Below are 18,581 nucleotides of genomic sequence, written 5' to 3'. Positions count from 1 at the left end.
TTCAGTTCTAATGTATCATAGTACACTAAGATTTTACTGTAGGAAAAACAATAGTTTTAAAGCTCCAAAATTTGAAAACATTTAAGTTGTACACATTTCAAATTTTTTACTAGGTACCTGAACTACCGCTTGTCGACTATCGATAGTCCGTGACTACATATCGAGTCAGGGCCATCTGCAGGCAAACAGCTGTTTGCCTTTGGAAATTAAATTGCAAACTTTTTTTTGGAAGCGAGGAGCCTGCAATGTCGGCATTTGTGAAATCCGTGTGCTTGGCCCAAAAGCTATGCGCCGCCAATCCCGCCGTGGTTCGCCAGGCGGTGCGCAGCAGTAAGTGAAAAACCGGCAGAGCTGGGGAAATCCGTAGAACCTGCGCCTCTGTTTTGTTTACGTAACTTTTGAGTGTACGCAGTCCTAAACTAGTTTCCCTCCTCGTTTAGTGGCTGGCTGGAACAAGGACTACAAGCCGGCACCCTTTCCACAAACGGAGAAGGAGCGTCTGGCGGCGGCCAAGAAGTATTACCTTCTGCCGGAGGAGTACAAACCATATGCGGATGATGGCCTGGGCTACGGAGACTATCCCAAAGTGGGCGGCGGACTGGGCGTGGAGGCCAAGGACAACTACTATCCCTGGGACTATCCGGAGCACAAGCGTAATCACCACGAGCCCGTAAGTGGATCACTACGCATGCTTCTATGCCATAAATACCCAAAGAATATCGCTTTCGCCATCTGCAGATCTCGGCGGATCACGATCTGTACAGTGAGGATCGCTGGTCGCAGGCAGAACCGCCACGCTACAAGAACTCGTACTACTTCATTGTCTTCCTGAGCGTCATGTCCGGCTGCCTGGCCCTATACTACTGGCTGGAGGACAAGAAGATGTACCGCCCCGTGGCCGCCAAGCAATATCCTGCCGAAGGCGTCAAGCACTACACCTTCGAGAAGTAGGAAAGCATCCTCAACTCGATCGCTCTGCGGGCCTCGTTTTTATTTCATAGGCAATTTATCAACGCATCTGTACAATTAAAATGAAAAGAAACCAAGCTGAGTTGTGAGCGTTAATTTCAAGTGTTTCGGATGATTTGAAACGCATGCTTAATGAGCTTAAATAGAAAAATACCGAGGCCCAAAATAGGAAAACATGAAAGGAAACCAACATACATTTTCAGATAAGTGGTCTAAATATATATGTCCGATTAGTTAATGCTTAATGGGATTAACTTTAAATAAAAGCCCAATGAGAGGTCCCAAACATATAAATAAAAAACGGCTTAACTTGAGATGAACGTTTATTTCGACGAAAACATGAATGATTCTCATAGTAACTTGACTACAGATGAGTCAAAAAAAATGCTTAATTTGCTTAGTATTCTAAACTTACAGATAAATACAATGATTAGAAGACCAAAAAATGTGAAAATGTGGGGAAACAGAAACTTAACTAGGTAGATGATGATGGTGGTATAATAAACTGGCGTCTGGCTGAGTTCACTCCACAACGTAGTTGGGGTGCACCACCAGCAGCGGATCCTCCGCCTGATCATCGTCCTGGCCCTGGGCCCTGAAACTTGGCTTCAGCGTAGAGGTCTTCAGCGGAATGATAACCTGGTCGTGGTAGATGAGGCGATCGATCAGCTTCTCGATGAGGTTCTTGCGCGAGATCAGCTCATCCTCGGATTCGATTTGCTCGGCCACCTGCTCCAGATACCAGGTGACGACCTCGCTTCGTCTCATGCCCGTATCGCTGCCCTCCACCTCGCAGCGTGCCTCCTCGCCACGCATATGCAGCACCAGCATGGTGGACAGATTCTTGTAGTCCTCGAAGGACAACGTGAACTTCTTCTTTTGCACCGCAGCGCTGCCGGAGGTGTCCATGTTCTCATCGATATTGGCCGCTGCTCCATTGTTCTCCATGTCGATGTCGTGCTGAATGCCATCGTCCACATCCAGACCCTCGTCGTCGTCCAGATGAATGTCGGGCTGCTCCACGCGTATAATCGATTTGTTAAGCAGCCGGAAAGCCTCCTTGACGTGCCGCTCCAGCACGCGATTGGAGCACTCAAGCTTGGCCATTGCCTCGCTCAGCCGTATCATGGACTCCAGCTGCCGCACCGTGATCCTCCAGGTGCTTCTGCCCGACGTGCCCGTGTCCCGCTGCCGGAGATGGCCATAGTTCTCCACCAGCATGCGTCCGGCCTCCTGACCAATTACCGGCTTGAATTGCCGCGCAAAGGTCACATAGCGGAGGACCTCCTCGCGCGTATAGGCCCGCTCCACCGACTCCTCGATGTTCGAGTGCAGATCAACAATCTTTCGGGCAATGGCATAGTCCACCACCTCGTTGCATTCGTCCACGAGGATGAAGAACAGATCAAAACGTGACATAATCGGTGCGGACAGCTGGATGTTCTGCTGCAGACTCTTGGAGCGATCGTAGCGTCCATTGATGGGATTGGCGGCGGCCAGAATAGAGGTGCGCGCATTCAGTGTGGCGCGCACTCCGGCGCGAGCTATCGAGATGGTCTGCTGCTCCATGGCCTCGTGAATGGCCACCTGATCGCGCTGATCCATCTTGTCGAATTCGTCGATGCAGCAGATGCCGTTGTCGGCCAACATAAGGGCTCCGGCCTCGATGACAAAGTCAAACGATTCCTCGTCGCGGACCACGGCCGCAGTTAAGCCCGCCGCAGATGATGCCTTGCCCGAAGTGTAGATGGCTCTGGGCGAGAAGTCGGAGACCTGCTTGAGGAACTGCGACTTGGCCGTGCTGGGATCACCCACGATGCAAACATTGATATCACCACGCAGCGAGGTCTTTTCGGTTGTGGTCTTGGCAACACCACCAAATTGCTGGAGGAGAATGCCCCGCTTCACCTCGTCATTGCCATAGATCGAGGGAAACAGGCTGCTAATCAGGTTCTGGTACAGATTACGGTCCTTGGACATTTCGTAGATCTTGTGCCACTCGGCATCCGTCATCTGCTTCTTCATATCCTCCGCCGTGACCTCGGACATGGGCAGATCCGTGCCGCCAAAGCGGGCTGTGGTGGCCTGGACGCTGCAGGCGAGGAAGGCCATCCGGTAGTTGAGCTCCCGCATGCCCAGAGCCTTCAGGCCAGTGACGCCCTCCATTCCCTCGCCGGGCTTGTGGCGCGAACTGGTCTCCGCCCGGGTGCCAATGTTCGCCAGCACACTCACGTCCGGGACCACGATCAAAGTGCCCGTGAAATCGTATCGATCGCCAGCCTGAACGGTTTCCACCAGCTCCGAGCGCAGGATGATCTCCACGGCCCGGGGAATGCAGCCACGGGGCAGCTCCGCCTGTGTTTCCTGTATGCGAATCTTCTGGAAGTCCAGGAACAGGCTCTTCTCCACATCCAACATGAAACGCCGGCGATTAGAGCAGACGGGATTGCGGCAAATAGTGGGATTGGTGAACTTGAACTGTTGCTCCACATTCCGGATTTCCGTTTGGCAGTCCAGGCACATGAACACACCAGATACGAGCTCCGGATGGACGGGATGGGTGCGCACCACCTGGCCGGAGATGCGGATGAGTGTGCCGATCTTGGAGGTGGTCAGATCGCGGACCTTGTGCCGCGTGGGCACCTCCGTGAACGCAACATAGCAATCCTTTTGAGTCTTCAGGCCAATTCTATCCTTCACATAGTTCGAAACGGACTGGCAAAGGAACGGATAGACATGGTAGTACTCCTCGATGATGGCGGTGGCCAGATTCTGGTCGTACTTCTCCACATCCTCGAAGCTGACCTCCAGGGTGCAGCGATCCGGCGATTCCAAGCTGGCCGCCGGACGCGTGTACTTAATTTCGCCGTCCTCCTTGAATTCTTCGAGGAAATCCTGGAACAACTTCTGCGCCCGGATGCCCACCTCATCCTTGACGCGCAGCTGGCCAACCTGAGCATCTGCTACATCCATTTTGGGTGACTGTTTGTTTGGAACTGATGGACAAACGCCAGAGGTAAACGCGGTTAATTTTGTGTTTGCGAATGTTTACAGCTGCGTGCTTTGCCAATTTTTGGCGCCTTTTTCTGACAGTTGCTAGGTGGTGGCAACGCCAACAGACAGAGGGCTGCCACTGCGTTATTCTTTATTATTCATGGCTGGTCACATTATTGGATTATTTTAAATTATCAATACTTATTATAATTACTTACTTACTTATTACTTATTTGTTTAAACCCTGGCTGAAAGGTATATAATAATTCTAATATAAGTGTGTGTGTGTGTACTGTGATTAGTAATTTTTGCAAAATAAGACTAATTTTAAAATAAATAATAAATATTTATTACCTCCAGGAATTCCAGAGTGGATTAGTTTTGTTTCTAAAATGTAATTTAGTTTTTCAATTTTCTTTTGTTAATTAAAATGCTTCTGAAATTGTGGTTTTTAGTTTAACAATGAATTAGTTTATATTACAGCAAGATATAACAAATTATGAGTTCTGGTCACTTAAGCATTTTATAAAATCTAAATTATTGGCATTTTCCCATTACCAAACGAAAAACAAACATTCCATTGATGAAAACGAAGTAGAAGAACAATTTCAGCCCTTGTATAATACATAACACATATACATTTGCGTAATTCCAAAGATCTGTAGAACCATTTAGTTTGGATAAAAAAAACCCTCCCACTACAATAAACCCCTTTATTCTCCACAAACTTACAAGATATGTTTAAGGCTATAACCTTTTTAAAAACCCCACCAAAAGCGCCTTTGCAGTTCGCGATGTTTTGGACCATTGATTTTCGCGAATAAACGCGACGGTCACATTGCGCTGCACAAATTCGATACCACACGAATTTTATTTCGTGAATTTTATTGATTCTTTTTGGAGAAATTGTCGCTTAAAGACCTTTCTGCACGAGTTCTACGTGGCTGCACCTGTCCGCCGGCATCACCCAGGCCACAAAATTGGGTGCGCTCCACCGGAATCGCTAGCATCACTTGGATTGGAGCACTTGCACCGCTTTGCACACCACAGCCACTCCCCCCCTCCCCCACCCCCCAACACTCTTGGCAGTTTACCCTTACCCCTTGAAACTAAAGATATCCAAATCAAAGGCGAAGAAGTCTCGGAAAAAATGGTGGACGCCGCCAGACAAATGCTCGATGAGCTGATGGGCAGGAATCGGAACCTTCATCCCTCGGAGGCGGGCGCCAAGGTCAACTGGGAGGATCCCGAGGTGAGGTCTTTGAGTTTCCATTCCACGCAATCCGATAATAATATCCATTTTGCCATCCTAGTTCTGCCAGTTCTACAATGTTAAGTTCTGCCCACATGATCTGTTTATAAATACCCGCGCGGATCTGGGACCCTGTGCCCGCATCCACGACGAGGAGGCCCGTCATCTGTACGAGGATGCTCGTCCCTCGCAAAGGAAACGACAGTACGAAGATGAGTTCCTGCGCTTTTGCAATGTCATGCTGCACGATGTCGACCGAAAGATCCAGAAGGGCAAGCAGCGCTTGCTTTTAATGCAAAGGGATCAGCCCAATACTCCGGCTCCGTTGAGCAGGCACCAGGAGCAGCTGGCCAACCTGAATGCTAGGATCAATAAGCTCCTCTCCGAGGCCGAGGAAGCGGGCATTCGTGGCGATGTGGATCAGGCGCAGGATTTGATGACCCTGTGCGAGGAGCTCAAGGAGGAGAAGGAGCAGCTGGTGCAGCAGCACGAGGCAAATCACAAGGCCATCAGCAGCATTAGCTTGGCCAAGCCACCGGACGATGAGCTGCAGCCGGGGCGCAGCAGCAGTCCTGGCACAAATCCCAGCGACGACACCCCCAATCCACTTCCTGCGGCCGCCATCACCAGCGATGAAACTCTAGAGGCTGCTCCAAGTACGGCAGCAGCAGCAGCAGGAGCTGCTCCAGCGGAGGAAGGTGAATCAGCTGGAGCATCGGGTGAAGATAAAGCGGAGAAGAACGAAAGCAAGGCTGCTGGCTGGTCGCACGATGCCCTGCCCGAGAAACAAATGAAGGTTTGCGAGATCTGTGGCGCCTTCCTGATCGTCGGCGATGCACAGCAGCGGATCGAGGACCATTTGATGGGCAAACAGCATTTGGGATACTCCAAGCTTCGCAACGCCGTCGCCGAGATCAACGATGCGCGGCAGAAGGAGCGCGAGCAGGAGGATCGACGTCGGCGGGAGGGTCGAGTGCAGCGCTTCCACTCCTACGATAACAGACGGTAAGGATATGCTCAGGATTAAAATACTCATTTAAGCATTTAGACAGTAACTTTTAATTTATGTAAGAAGTTCAATGCTTTTCATGCCAAAATATTTATGAACTCATAAATACGATTATCATGAAGCAATATACCAATATAGCACATATATAAATATTCAAACAATGAGCCTGTTGAATATGCAATATAGAGTTTACCATAATAAGTTCGCCTCCGCGCTTTAGGGCTTAAGAATACACTACCCTTTAGGGCTTAAAGTATACAAATGGTATATGCATGTTTGTTTTTACGCTAATCCAGCTATTTGTGTTTTGCCATGTCAAACCCTATATCCTATACAGACGATCAAGAACAAGAATTCGTTTATTCTTTTTCTAGTTAATTACAACAAACTTGGCAGATTGCCGTTCAATGTGACTATGAGTAATACTACTTAGTTTGTTTACTTTGGGCTTATTATATCACATGGCAATGGCACAATGCAATTGTCTAGATTCTTTTCAAGACTTTATGATGTCATAGAATCCTATAAACAACTTTTTGGTTCTTAAATATAGTTGTTTAAAAAACTGAGGTGTACGTTTTCACAAACCATTCTAGTTTAGTAAACATTGGAGTACTCTATTTTGTTATAAACGTGTTTAGTAGAAAAATTGTTAGCTTTGGTATTGCTGTAAATGTGTCTTCTAAGCTGCTCACAACCTAACCTCTCTTCGGTTTCTTTATTTTAATGTTCTCTGACCTCTATTATGATTTTTAGCAAAAAAGCTTATGTCAGTTTAATTCATAATTCGTTCCTAACTAATCGCTTGTATTCTTTTTTTTGTATCCTTTAGCGAGCCACGCAATGAGTACCGGGAACGAAGTCGTGACTATGTCCAAAATCGCCAGCCCTCGGATCGGCGTCACCGTAAGTGCCCACGAAAGCAGCTCTCCCGCTTGCAATTGCACACGGCACAGCTTTTCTAAACCTTGCCCTTTGTGTTCTAGATCACCATAAGTCGCATCACAGCTCTCATCACTCGTATTCGCGCAGTGGCGGTGGCGGCGGCGGAGGAGGAGGAGGAGGAGGAGGCGGTGGTGGTGGTGGTGGTAGTGGTAGTGGCAACCGAAGCAACCGGAGCCATCACAATCACAACCATAATCACTACCGCCACGACAGCCGCGAACGACATTGCCGCAGTCGGAGTCGCAGCCGCTACTAGAGACCAAAAACAGCATAATAAACCAAGTGAAAAGCAAACACCACAAGTAATAAGCAGAAAGTCAGAAGCTGTTCCCAAAGCCCTAAAAACCCGCAACTACACAACTAAATAAGATCAAGACTCAAGACCAACGCAACACAACCTCTCGTCCAACTGCAATCTTCCAATCTTCAGTCTCGTGTGTGTTCGCAAATCCACAACCACAACCCGTAAGCAGCTGCCGTGGCAAAAGGTGGCAGCATCGAGGTACCCCAAAAAACAAAAAAAAAAAAAAAAAAAAACAAAAAACAAAAATCATTAACACAATTTTTGAAAATAATATGTATAAAAAAACAGTAAAAAAGAAATAGTATCTGAGCTGGCAAGAGCGAGTGCGCTGAGGTGAGTCGAACACTTGATAAACCCGTAAAAAGTAACACTCCGGCGCCATTGTGCCACTCCACATTCCGTAGACAAACTCGTTTCGTTCCATAACTTTACCATATATATAGATCTCTATCCGCCGTGTACACACGTCTTTCCTTAATGTGTGTACCCAGTTCAGTTGCGTACAAATCCCATCGAGGATTTCACGAAGGTCAGGTCCTTTTTAATTAACAGACGGACTTACGAAACGACCCTTTAGGCTGCAGATGGCAATTGGTATTTCAAAATTGATTTTAATTAATTTTTGTATGGTATATAATGCTGCTTCAGTTTCTAAAACACTCAAATTAACTTATTTTCTTGATAAAAAAAATTGAACTCTTTAAAAAAAAACGAGCTTATTTTAAGGACATTTTAATGTTGATATACTTGTTAAGGTATAATTCTATAATTTTAAATTATTATAATTTCAATATAAAAAAATATTAACCATTTTAAATAAAAGCGAAGTTTTTTATTTAGCTACATCATAGATTTAATAAAAGTAAAACCTATTTTATACCTTGTTGGGAAACTTTTGATTAGCAAATTAAATATTAAACAAGGGTTTTGCAAACCAAATATTTTCTTAATCATTAACGTTTACGGACTTTAATATTTTAGACTGCTTCCGCAGTTTGATTAGAAGACAACATTAGATAGTTTTAGTCAGGTTTGTACCACAGATCAATGAATTTCGCATATAAACGAATATACAAATCGACTGAGAAGTAGGCAAAGGATTAGGGCGATACGGGACGTTCCTCGGACGTTTCCCTTGCAATTGTAAGTGGGACAGTGACTGAAAACAGGTATTTACCAAGCCTTACTGTTATCTCCTTGCGCTTAATTAACCCAACAGAAACAGATTCACGCATCTCATGCATTGCCCCCTTGCACACCCCACACATACCTGTCCACACAATCCCAAAAACACGAGTACAACACACGCCATAAATCATAAACGATAAATGTATATATATATATAGTGCTATATAGAGTGACTTAGTGAGAGACTCGTACTGCATGTGCTTTTGGCTTGGCGACTGGGTTGCTGGGTCCTTTTGTGTGCGATGGGATGGGTTTCAAGTTCCCAAGTGGAGGTACGTAGTCGTAGTACCTTGCCAAGTACCCATACCCAAATAAAAACAGAGAAAGTGACGGACTAAGGCAGTGAGAAAGTTAAAGGATCTACTGATGTGAGACTGATTGCAGGTACATTTGATCAATCGATGAAACCAATGAACCTATGATCCCTTTCCAAAGATTTGAAAGCTTAAATAGTTTGTAATTTTTAATAGAAATACAATAATCGAAATATATTGTTAATATATATCAATTTCACTTTGTTATTATAATGCTACCAGATTTAAGTGAATATCATTTAGTAGTTGGTATGAGTATTTTGTTATCTTGGTTAAAAATCAGAAAACTGCACTTGGAAAGGGATCTTGAGGCGTCGGCTTGCCGACGTAGGTCTTACATGTTACTTTTTTTTTGTATCCTGCTCTCATTGTTGTGGTGTACTGCCCCTCCCATCTCCCCTCCCACCTGCACTATCGTATTTCTTAAGATATACAAAAAAAAAAAAAACTAACCCCAGCGAACTCTTCAAGTCAAGATTCCAAGACACCTACGAAAAAACCACGAGGTAATTGAATTACAAAATCGAATTAAATTATAATCAATACAAAAATAAACACAAGCATAGGCAGAGCAGAGGGAGACAGCAAACAGAGCACAGACAGAGAGGGCGAGAGTTCCTATACCCATACACAAGTGTATGTTCATGTTCCCCCCTCCTCTTCACCAACAGGTAAATTGTGACTGACCCCCGACCCCCACCCCATGATATATTAAGCCTATTTATGTGATGTGATACGATCAGCCGTAGGTTGAGTCTCTGTCCAGAGCCAACAAAAAACAAGAAAGGAAGCAAACTTCGGCAAGCCGCAGTTCATATACCCTTGCAGCTATTGCAAAATGTAAATATTCTTAATAAAAATAACTACATCTCAAGGAATGTTTAAACAGCGAAGTAATAATTTTTCTTAAAAAGTCGTATATTTAATAAAATTAAAAGCGCAATTCTGAGAAATCTAACCATAGTAATGGTTAAAGAAATTTTCTCTTTCTTTTTTCGTGATTGTTCCTATGGGAGCTATATGATATAGTCGTCCGATCCGGCTCGCTCCGACTTTCATATATACTACCTGCAACAAAAAGAAGCAGAAAGTTTAATAATTCAGAGACTTATTCCTTCTGCAAGGGTATAACAACCAACCCTCGTAGATTTATGTTCTGTACTGTTCGTGCCACACCAAATCAAACAAACACACTTAGAAATCTGAATCTATATAAATATATTATATTTACACGATCAGCTCGAAATAAGTTTAAGCTGCGCTACCCACTTTCTATCCCACGCACCCGAAGTTTTAATCTGGCTCATTTAACTCACACTTTTCTCTCTGCAAACATATTCCAGGAGCTGCCAAACTGAAGAATGGAACCCTGAAATATAGAAAAGAAGGAGTTGGATATATATAGAGAGAGGGAGATATATATATAATATATATATACTTATATATTATATGTATATAAGAAAGAAGAACCAACCAGGTAACTTCTATGCCACACCTCCCACATAAATGTTTCTTCACGACAGACAAGGCGGCGTCGCATCCGCATCAAGAACCCGAAATCCAGATTCCGTAAAATCCAGAAATCAACGATCATCAATCGGCGATCAACGAACGATCAGTGATCACAGAAAGAGAGAGAGAGAAGAGTGAAAGAGAAGGCAGAAAGAGACACTCGTATAGAAACTGTATTAGGCATGATACAAACGAGGTGAATTTCAATTTCTCTCATCTACCTATAACTATATATTATATATATATATGTATATATATATATAACTCCACTATCCATTACTCCACCCATCCTTCGATCGTAATATCGTAATCGAAAATGCGCGAGTTGTCAGTTAAATATTTAAACCATTTGAACCGTACATATATGAATGTATGGGCCGCTTAAGTTTTGTGTTCTCGCAGGCTGAGCTCCTCTTTCCCCTTCCGTGCGAGGACCTAAATTCCCCCCAAATACATCCTATTATCCATCCACTAATCCATCATCCTTGTTTTTTTGTTACAACAATCTAAACCTACAACAAAAAACCTAGCAAATTAATCAATTAAATTGAATTCCCATCGGGCAAGCAAGAGTTACAAAAAAAAACATTTACGAATGCAGAATTAAGTATAGTGTAACCAATCAATAAAATTCGATCGATCGCCTGTAGTCATATAATAATGTTTTTAATTATGAATTACGATATGAGTAAGGATTCAACATTCTATCGAGAGACTCGCAAAATTTTCTAATAAAGATCAAAGTAAATCCTGAAAATGAGATCAAATGTGTTGTTTTCTTAATAATCATAATTTTACATTTCCTAGGTAAATAAATAAATCATGATCATAAATAAGATCAAACAAGGTAAAAGGTATTAAATTATTCTCTGCAAAATCTATATATTAATTTATTAAATCTATACATTAACTTAAATTCACATTCCTTACAATATTTAAAATCTTTGTTTTATATTTACCATAAGCTTCTTAGTTCGATTTTTTTGAAGCCCAGTTTCCATTCCCAATACTTTTCATATTAAAATCTGTTTTTGGTTCGTTTTTCAATTATAACAATATTCTGCTTGTATATTTATTAATGTATACGTAGATTTAATAATAATATTTATAAATTTGTTGCCGTTTTACTGTATGTATTTGCATTAAGTTTAATATCTACAACATCTATTTATGCACGCCGATAAGATAGGTAAATTTATATGCTGTATACAGTGCGTTTCGGGACATTAAGGCATTGTAAGACTCTGCTTTGAAAGCCTATTGCGATAGAGAGGGTGGACAATTATTTAGCAAAGCAATTTACAGCAGTTATTTTCGAGTTGAGCAAAAATTAAGCGAACCGAGCGCCTGTTTTTGCACACAGTCAATTAAAAAAAACAGACAACAATTAAATATCAGTTGTGGATAAAATGGAACACATTAAAATGAATGAGATGATGATAGTGTTTAAAAAGCTGTGACAATTTTCGAGCCTAAAGTAATGTCAGTTGTTTTTACAACACGTAAATGCAAGCATAAATCAATGACAACCATCTTAACTGGAATTTTTGGGGGTCTGCACATTTTCCCGTATCCAAATTACTCTTGTGAAACGCACTGTTGAAGCACATACGCAAACCCTTCAACATTCATGGCTTGTTCAACATTTCACACGGAAGCCAAATTTAACAAAAATGTCTTTTTTGGGGGGCTAACAAATAAGGGTGTGATATAAAAAAGAATTAAGTTTATTATCAAATAATAATAATCATAATCGTTTAATAAGGATACATAATGGTATATAATAGTAATGATAAAAAAAATATATATATTTGCTTTTGGGGAAATTCTGCGAACATCGATTGAGTACCAACAGAAAAAAATTATATTTGCATTGCTTAACTTTATACAATTCGCTCGCTGTCGCTCAATTTGTTCTATTGTATACTTAACACTTTCGACTTAAAACGAATGCCCTCAAATCCTTGCGGGCAGACCGTCTAGACAGTTGATCTTAATGTCGGGATTTTGAGTTGATTGTAAACGATGCAGCGGCTACAGGATTTTTAATTGTTTTGATATTCTGTGCAGGCTGTCGCTGCATCGTTTACAACCAGCTTACAAATAAGTTATGGGGCTAATACCCAGAGAGTAGCAAGTGGCAGGGGGTGTAACAGTGTATTTTCTGTGGGGATGAGAGCTTCCGGCAATTCCAGCTTAGCACCAACGCCTTCGCCTTCCGTTTAGATGGACAGCTGCATCTCCTCCGCGTCCGCCTCCGTGAGACATCGACGGCTGAGGCTTCCAGTGGTCCTCTGTTAGTGACAGTGCTCGGTGACGTCCACGATCACCGATTTCTTCCAGCAGAACAGGAAGTAACCAACGGCGGCGCCGAGGACAACCATCAGACAGAGCCACACGTTGTAGGTCATGAAGATCAGCATGAGCAGGAAGGACAAAGTCACCTGGATGACATGCAGTAGTGTCTGGAGCACGTGGTTAACCGACAGCATCGAAGGTCTATACAGCAATCAAGAGATCAACGTTAAATTATAGCAAAACCATTAAGAGATTCATACAAAATTAGCAAGACAACAGAAAGATAATAACTGAAAGTCACAAGATCATTACAGAACAGAACAAAACAAAACAAAACGTTTTAGAACATAACAAAACAGACTTTACATATAGCGCTGTTCCTTTAGGGCTTCGTGTTGGTCATTGGGATTCTGCTGGTCTACAGTTCCATTGTTAGATTAAGCTACCAATAACTTAGGGTTAGGCTCTAGACTAATTTTCAACTTCAACTACTGTGTGCTGTTTACAAGTGTGTAACCAAGTGTAATACTATATTTTTTCGCCTAGATTTCTGTACAAATTACACGGCAATTTGCAAACCGATACGAATATGTATGTATGCAGCACCGAGCCACAGCTGCAGTCAGTTTTCTTTTTTTCCCCATTAATTGGCGGATGGACGGACATATAACGGATAGCCAACAACATGTGGAAATTAACGCAAACTTAGTGAGGCATACAAATTAAACAGATACTGAGTAAAAATATTGGTTGATATTTGGGTGGGCAAATGGGGACAGGGACAGGGACAGGGACAGGGAAATGGAGCGATACTTACGGTTGCTTGTGCACAACTTCGCCCACATATCTGAAAAGTATCGATCGAAGCGTGCCGGGGGGACACCACACGATTGCGGATGCGATTCGCGGATGCAGATGCAGATGCAGATACAGAATCAGATTTGAGTTACAATTGTTTCAATTACGGTCGCGTGAATCACAAAATCAATTATACAAAAATTAACGAAGCGAGGCAGAGCGGTATGAATTTGGTTTGGGTTTTTGATATTTAGTTTTTGTGATGGATCATTTTACAAATGAAGAAGAGCGGCGCGTATTGATGATGATAAGTAGATATATATTGATGGAACAGTATGGGGCGGTAGCGGTACGGATTTAAACGATTTAACGGGTAACGGCAACGAAAACGAAACGAGAAGAAAGAAGAAAGCATTAAGATTAATATATACAAGTACAGATACAAGTATAGATACAAAGCTAAAGGCAGGGCTGAGGGCAAAAAGCATGCACTAACTCCTTGGGGGTTGCAAAATCCGCCCTTTTTGTATAATGGGTAATCAAAGCAAAACTCCAGAACTCACTGCACGGGCGAGGGAGCTGCCGCCGCCGGCGAGGGTATACGCGGTGCCTCCGGATTTCGCTGTGGCCCCGTAACCGGGCGATATTCCAGCAGATTGTACGTCTTCCAGAACAGGTACTCCCGATAGTACTTCAGACCCTCGTACATGAGGGCCAGCAGGAAAATGGCAATCATGGAGCCAACCAAACCGGCCACCGTTTCGATGTGCCACCAGGAAAATAGGATCGTCTCGTTGTAGCCAAAGTGGAACTGTGAATGGTGAACAGCAATTAAGAGGGGATTTTCCATGGGAATAGGTTCGTTTACCGCCATGGGCATCATGTGCTCCATTCCCGTGCCAGAACCACCGCCGTGGTTGTGACCTGCGTGACCCATGTGACCGGCATGCAAATCACTGGAGTCGGGGATCATGTCAAACATTGAGGCAGGTTCAACCGGCGCAGCAGTTGCAGCACCCATTCCGCTGAGGTCGTGATGCATGCCCGCATGGTCGTGGTGCATCATCGAGTGATCTGTGAACAATTAAGGAGTTATCAGAAACGGATCATGGGGATATATCCAGACTCAAACTCACCAACACCGGGTGCACTGTGATGGGCGTGGTCCATGGCTGCTGCTGGAAGATTGTCTTCTTACCGCACTCGACTTTTCTGTGAATCTGCGATTAATGACTGCGGAGGAGAATGAAGTGAAAGTCGCATTAAATCTTTGCCCCTCGTAAGTGAACAATAAACAATGTACATATAAATTATATGAATGAGTACAACGGCGGGCAAAATAATAGCTTAGGGTAATAATCTTTACTATAACTTGTAGATACTTAAGATACTTTTTTCCTTTGTTAGATATTTATCTTAATATTTTGACTTTTATCAATTTTAAAAACTTTTAGATTGAGATTTTAGATTAGCAATCATGGATGTATTTATAAAAATGTTAGTGTATGAAAACAAATAATTAAATGACATTTCCATTATTATATCTCAATTATCAGGAAACATAGATATATTGTTATTATAACAAGTCTTCAAAAATATTGAAAAATCTAGAAATTTAAAAAAAAAAAAAAAAAACTTAAAAATGTCCCAAGATCTTCCATTTAACCATTTATAGGTTAACATTTTTTCAGATCAAATTCCGACCGCTATTGTACATGCATGTAAAGTTAGCTTTGTGAGTGTGTTTTGGGTCAGCAGCCCAACCTAAGTTTCATTCAAACCGATATTTCAATTAGAAAGTCAATCTCTGAACAATCCAACCTCCGCCCTTTCCCTTTCACATCTTTGAGGGGAATGCTAAATGCGAAATGGGGGAATGAAATGTGAAATGTGAGTGAAATAAAAATACCAGACATAACTCCGCGTACCCCACCCACCGGATGAAGAGGAAACTATACCGCCCACTTTCCCCCGACTCACGTCTGACCTTGGATTAACCTGGATTATAATGGCACGCCTGCTACTCCTCCAACTGCTGTTCCACTTCTGCAAATGGGAACACTTCGAACCTGAATTAAAACAGACGAATCGAGCTGAGAACTTTTTGTGACTTCTGTCTGTTTTTTTTTTTTTTTTTTGGACTTTTGTTTGTCTCTGTGGTTCACCGCATTCGAATGTTCATATCGGAGTTTGGTGATAAGGAGCTGCGACCACACATTACAACTTAATCAGGGAAATATGTATGTTCGAGCCACTTGTGGCATGCAAGGCGAAAAGCTAACTGATATCGCAGGAAGCGCGGTTGAGGCACAAAAAAAGACAACTGCTACGAGGTCAGGGATACAGGTTACCACCATGAAACACCTAACTGATCCTAAATTATCATAATTCATTCGAAATTAAAACCGGATATGGTGTGTTTTAATGCATTAAAATGAAAACCCCATTTCGCACACCGTTCAAAAAGGCGAAAATACATCGAATACATGTTTTTCGTAACAATTTCACAAGTAAATATTCATTAATATTGAATGATAAAAATAATTAAGCTGCGGGAAAAAACGCAAACAAACACATGCTCAGGTTCCATTGAAATGTTAAGACACGTACTCCTCCCCTCATTTTTTTGTAAATAATCCCATTCGTAAAAAATAAATGGCAAAACCACAACAGAGCGTTAGAACCAATCGTGTCTAGATTACGCGATAGAAAACCCGTTCCTATGAAATTCTTTTTATTCTGAGCGGCGAAATCTTTATGAAAATAGGTAGTCGAGTGCAGTGACGAGTTTAATTTCACGTTTAAAACCTCTTTAAGTGATCTGGCGAGGAATGAAATGGAATGCTATAGCCTTGGAGCGGTGAACTCAATAATAATCCAACTGAACTGGACTGGCACAACTGGTCAACTGGTTGGTTGGTTTTTTTCTGTTTTTGGCCAAACGAAAGGAAAATTAACTCTGTTACCGTATCTCTAGGCAGCCAAAGATCGATACGGAAACCAGATGCTTTCAAAACAACCCATTAAAAGAGAATATACAAAACATAATTGCTACTCTTGGATGCAGCAATGGTTTTGGGTGTTGCAATATATCTATTGAACAGTGGCAGCTGCAAAAAAACATTTTTCAGGGGAATTTGTTTATAAAACAGCTTATTTACAACAAATAATATGTTTATAGAATTGCATATTAACAGAAATAAGTTAAAATCACTTTAAGATCTAAAAAAGAGCAACATTCTTAATAAAGCAAATTTAAATGTAAAAACATATTTTCCTTCAAAATAAATATTTTTTTCGAAGGCAACCTTGTTTGGTTTAATAGTTCAAGTGGTTGGTACGCCAAATGCTTTGGGGGTTGGAGGTGAACCCCCTTGCCTACGACTCTGTTAACTAAACAACAAAAACTAACGATTAGACTAAACCGGTTGGACCGCTCTCCCTCCAACACTCTCGCTTTTAGTCACTTGCATTAGAAACTCTAGCCCGCTCCCGCATTATCTCTACGCAGGAAAAAATTAGCCCATTTCGACAAGATCTACTGCAAGTTGTTTAAAAAAAAAATCTACAAAACAAAATCGCATTTGTCAATCGTAAGTGATGTACACACAAAACGAAAAAGCTTTCAACTCTTTTTTCTTATTACATTTCGTCTACAAAAAAAATTGAGAAATAATTAAAAAACTTACACAAATTTTAAAATTTGAATTGGAAAATCATTTTAAAAATTGAAACATTGTTAGCTGAACTAAATTTTTTTGGAAAGTTTTAATATACATTATTCTTTTTGTGTATTTCGATGGACATATGGCATTAACCGTTGGCTCATCAGCTGATCTAAAAGTGTTTACATTAAACGCTGTAAGTACAAGAGATCTCCATCCTTTTTACTCAGACATCCACATCTTTGCGAAATGTCAAATCGTGACTGCCATGCACTACAAAAGCAAATAAGAGAGCGAGAGCGTTTATTTTCAGTGCGTGTGTTTTTTTTTTTTTGTAGGTGGGGGAAGGGTAGCTATTATATCATAGTGTGAAAGAGAGAAAAAGAGAGAGTGTTTGTTGATCTAAATTCGTATATCAATCAAAGCACACACACGCAGATTGTCGCTTAATTGTGCTTGTAACGGTATAATTGACTGATAAGCAATTTCCACTGATAATCACAATCGGAATGCAATCGCTGATTATCGATAAGAGTTGTTAAGCTCTGCTTGTTCTTGTTTTGTTTTTAGTTATTACTATTTATCAGTTCTGTCTACTTTGTTGTCTTTTACTTACTGCAATTTGCGGTGCAATTTGTTGTTGTTGTTCTAGTTGTAATAATGATTGTCGGTTTAAGTAGTGAATTCAACGGAATGTCTAGCTTGGAACAGAGACTCAACAATAAATTCCAATAGCCCAACAATTGTTGTTTTTTACAATGGTTGCAGCAGCTGGGCCGCTCCCTTTCAACCCCCACCCTAGGCCACTTACTTCTCTTTTATCCACAATCACAGTTTCTGTTTATTGCTTATGTTGCAGTGGCTTTTGCACCAAATCGCACACGAACGCACATACACTTAAAGATATATGCAAAGCTTGGAGACCAAAAGAGATAGCAATAACCGGCTGCAGCTTCCCAAACAACAAAAACAATTGCTATAATAGCTTGAATCGTTTTTTGCAAGTGTAAAGCCCGATCTGTTTCACAGTGTTATCCAATCGCACATGTGTGTGCGTTGGCTTCCCTTCCCCCACTCGTTTTCTAATCAATTGCACTTTATCTTTATAAGCTTTTTGTTTATATCCCTGTATTCCAGGCTTACTTTACTTCCTGCGGAAATAAATAAAAACAAAACAAAATGCGCACCACGTCCGCCCGCAGACAACTTGTTCGCACGATTGTTGATGAATTATTAGCGAACATATGTTTTTTTTATTTAAAAGTGCTTTGCATACAAAAAGGGACTAAAAAATGACAAATAGTTGGTTTTTCAATGTGTATGCTTAAAGCAA

General features: G+C 41.9%; 4 protein-coding genes across 10 annotated transcripts; 2 read left to right on the top strand and 2 right to left on the bottom strand.

The window, feature by feature from the left end:
- Positions 1 to 154: 154 nt before the first annotated feature.
- On the top strand, positions 155 to 1,046 carry LOC108138514 (NADH dehydrogenase [ubiquinone] 1 beta subcomplex subunit 8, mitochondrial). The gene is made up of 3 exons (XM_017260760.2): positions 155 to 330; positions 441 to 670; positions 739 to 1,046. Exons 1-3 carry the CDS (start codon positions 246 to 248, stop codon positions 949 to 951), a joined length of 528 nt encoding a protein of 175 aa, XP_017116249.1. The 5' UTR covers positions 155 to 245; the 3' UTR covers positions 952 to 1,046.
- A 228-nt stretch (positions 1,047 to 1,274) lies between these two features.
- LOC108138509 (DNA replication licensing factor Mcm6) lies at positions 1,275 to 4,052 on the bottom strand. The gene has a single exon (XM_017260753.2). The coding sequence runs from the start codon at positions 3,940 to 3,942 to the stop codon at positions 1,492 to 1,494; it is 2,451 nt and encodes an 816-aa protein (XP_017116242.1). The 5' UTR covers positions 3,943 to 4,052; the 3' UTR covers positions 1,275 to 1,491.
- A 741-nt stretch (positions 4,053 to 4,793) lies between these two features.
- Positions 4,794 to 7,530, top strand: LOC108138579 (luc7-like protein). The gene is made up of 4 exons (XM_017260865.2): positions 4,794 to 5,215; positions 5,277 to 6,220; positions 7,057 to 7,130; positions 7,211 to 7,530. The coding sequence occupies exons 1-4, from the start codon at positions 5,114 to 5,116 to the stop codon at positions 7,423 to 7,425; spliced, it is 1,335 nt and encodes a 444-aa protein (XP_017116354.1). The 5' UTR covers positions 4,794 to 5,113; the 3' UTR covers positions 7,426 to 7,530.
- A 4,668-nt stretch (positions 7,531 to 12,198) lies between these two features.
- Positions 12,199 to 18,492, bottom strand: LOC108138561 (high affinity copper uptake protein 1). Of its 7 annotated transcripts, none has more exons than XM_017260834.2 (6): positions 18,392 to 18,492; positions 14,720 to 14,816; positions 14,452 to 14,657; positions 14,147 to 14,394; positions 13,603 to 13,632; positions 12,199 to 12,986 (listed from the first exon to the last, which is right to left on the bottom strand). In XM_017260834.2, the coding sequence occupies exons 2-6, from the start codon at positions 14,751 to 14,753 to the stop codon at positions 12,785 to 12,787; spliced, it is 720 nt and encodes a 239-aa protein (XP_017116323.1). In that variant the 5' UTR covers positions 14,754 to 14,816; positions 18,392 to 18,492; the 3' UTR covers positions 12,199 to 12,784. The 7 variants fall into 7 exon arrangements, with proteins under 7 accessions (XP_017116323.1, XP_017116325.1, XP_017116327.1 ...); XM_017260836.2 differs by having other exon boundaries at positions 18,060 to 18,470; XM_017260838.2 differs by having other exon boundaries at positions 18,436 to 18,454.
- Positions 18,493 to 18,581: the final 89 nt, after the last annotated feature.

This window comes from Drosophila elegans, unplaced genomic scaffold, assembly GCF_018152505.1.
Source record: "Drosophila elegans isolate 14027-0461.03 unplaced genomic scaffold, ASM1815250v1 contig_149, whole genome shotgun sequence".
NCBI classification, from domain to species: Eukaryota; Metazoa; Arthropoda; class Insecta; order Diptera; family Drosophilidae; genus Drosophila; species Drosophila elegans.
Note: the sequence above shows the minus strand (reverse complement) of the source record. Positions and strands in the feature narration are given on the sequence as shown.

Coding starts and splice junctions, on each gene's coding strand:
- LOC108138514 (XM_017260760.2), top strand. CDS start 246: ATGTCGGCATTTGTGAAATCCGTGTGCTTGGCCCAAAAGCTATGCGCC. Junction 331..440: donor TCGCCAGGCGGTGCGCAGCA/GTAAGTGAAAAA, acceptor CTCCTCGTTTAG/TGGCTGGCTGGAACAAGGAC. Junction 671..738: donor AGCGTAATCACCACGAGCCC/GTAAGTGGATCA, acceptor CGCCATCTGCAG/ATCTCGGCGGATCACGATCT.
- LOC108138509 (XM_017260753.2), bottom strand. CDS start 3,942: ATGGATGTAGCAGATGCTCAGGTTGGCCAGCTGCGCGTCAAGGATGAG.
- LOC108138579 (XM_017260865.2), top strand. CDS start 5,114: ATGGTGGACGCCGCCAGACAAATGCTCGATGAGCTGATGGGCAGGAAT. Junction 6,221..7,056: donor CACTCCTACGATAACAGACG/GTAAGGATATGC, acceptor TGTATCCTTTAG/CGAGCCACGCAATGAGTACC. Junction 7,131..7,210: donor GCCCTCGGATCGGCGTCACC/GTAAGTGCCCAC, acceptor TTTGTGTTCTAG/ATCACCATAAGTCGCATCAC.
- LOC108138561 (XM_017260834.2), bottom strand. CDS start 14,753: ATGGACCACGCCCATCACAGTGCACCCGGTGTTG. Junction 14,395..14,451: donor AGCACATGATGCCCATGGCG/GTAAACGAACCT, acceptor CACCATTCACAG/TTCCACTTTGGCTACAACGA. Junction 13,633..14,146: donor GCAGCTCCCTCGCCCGTGCA/GTGAGTTCTGGA, acceptor GATACTTTTCAG/ATATGTGGGCGAAGTTGTGC.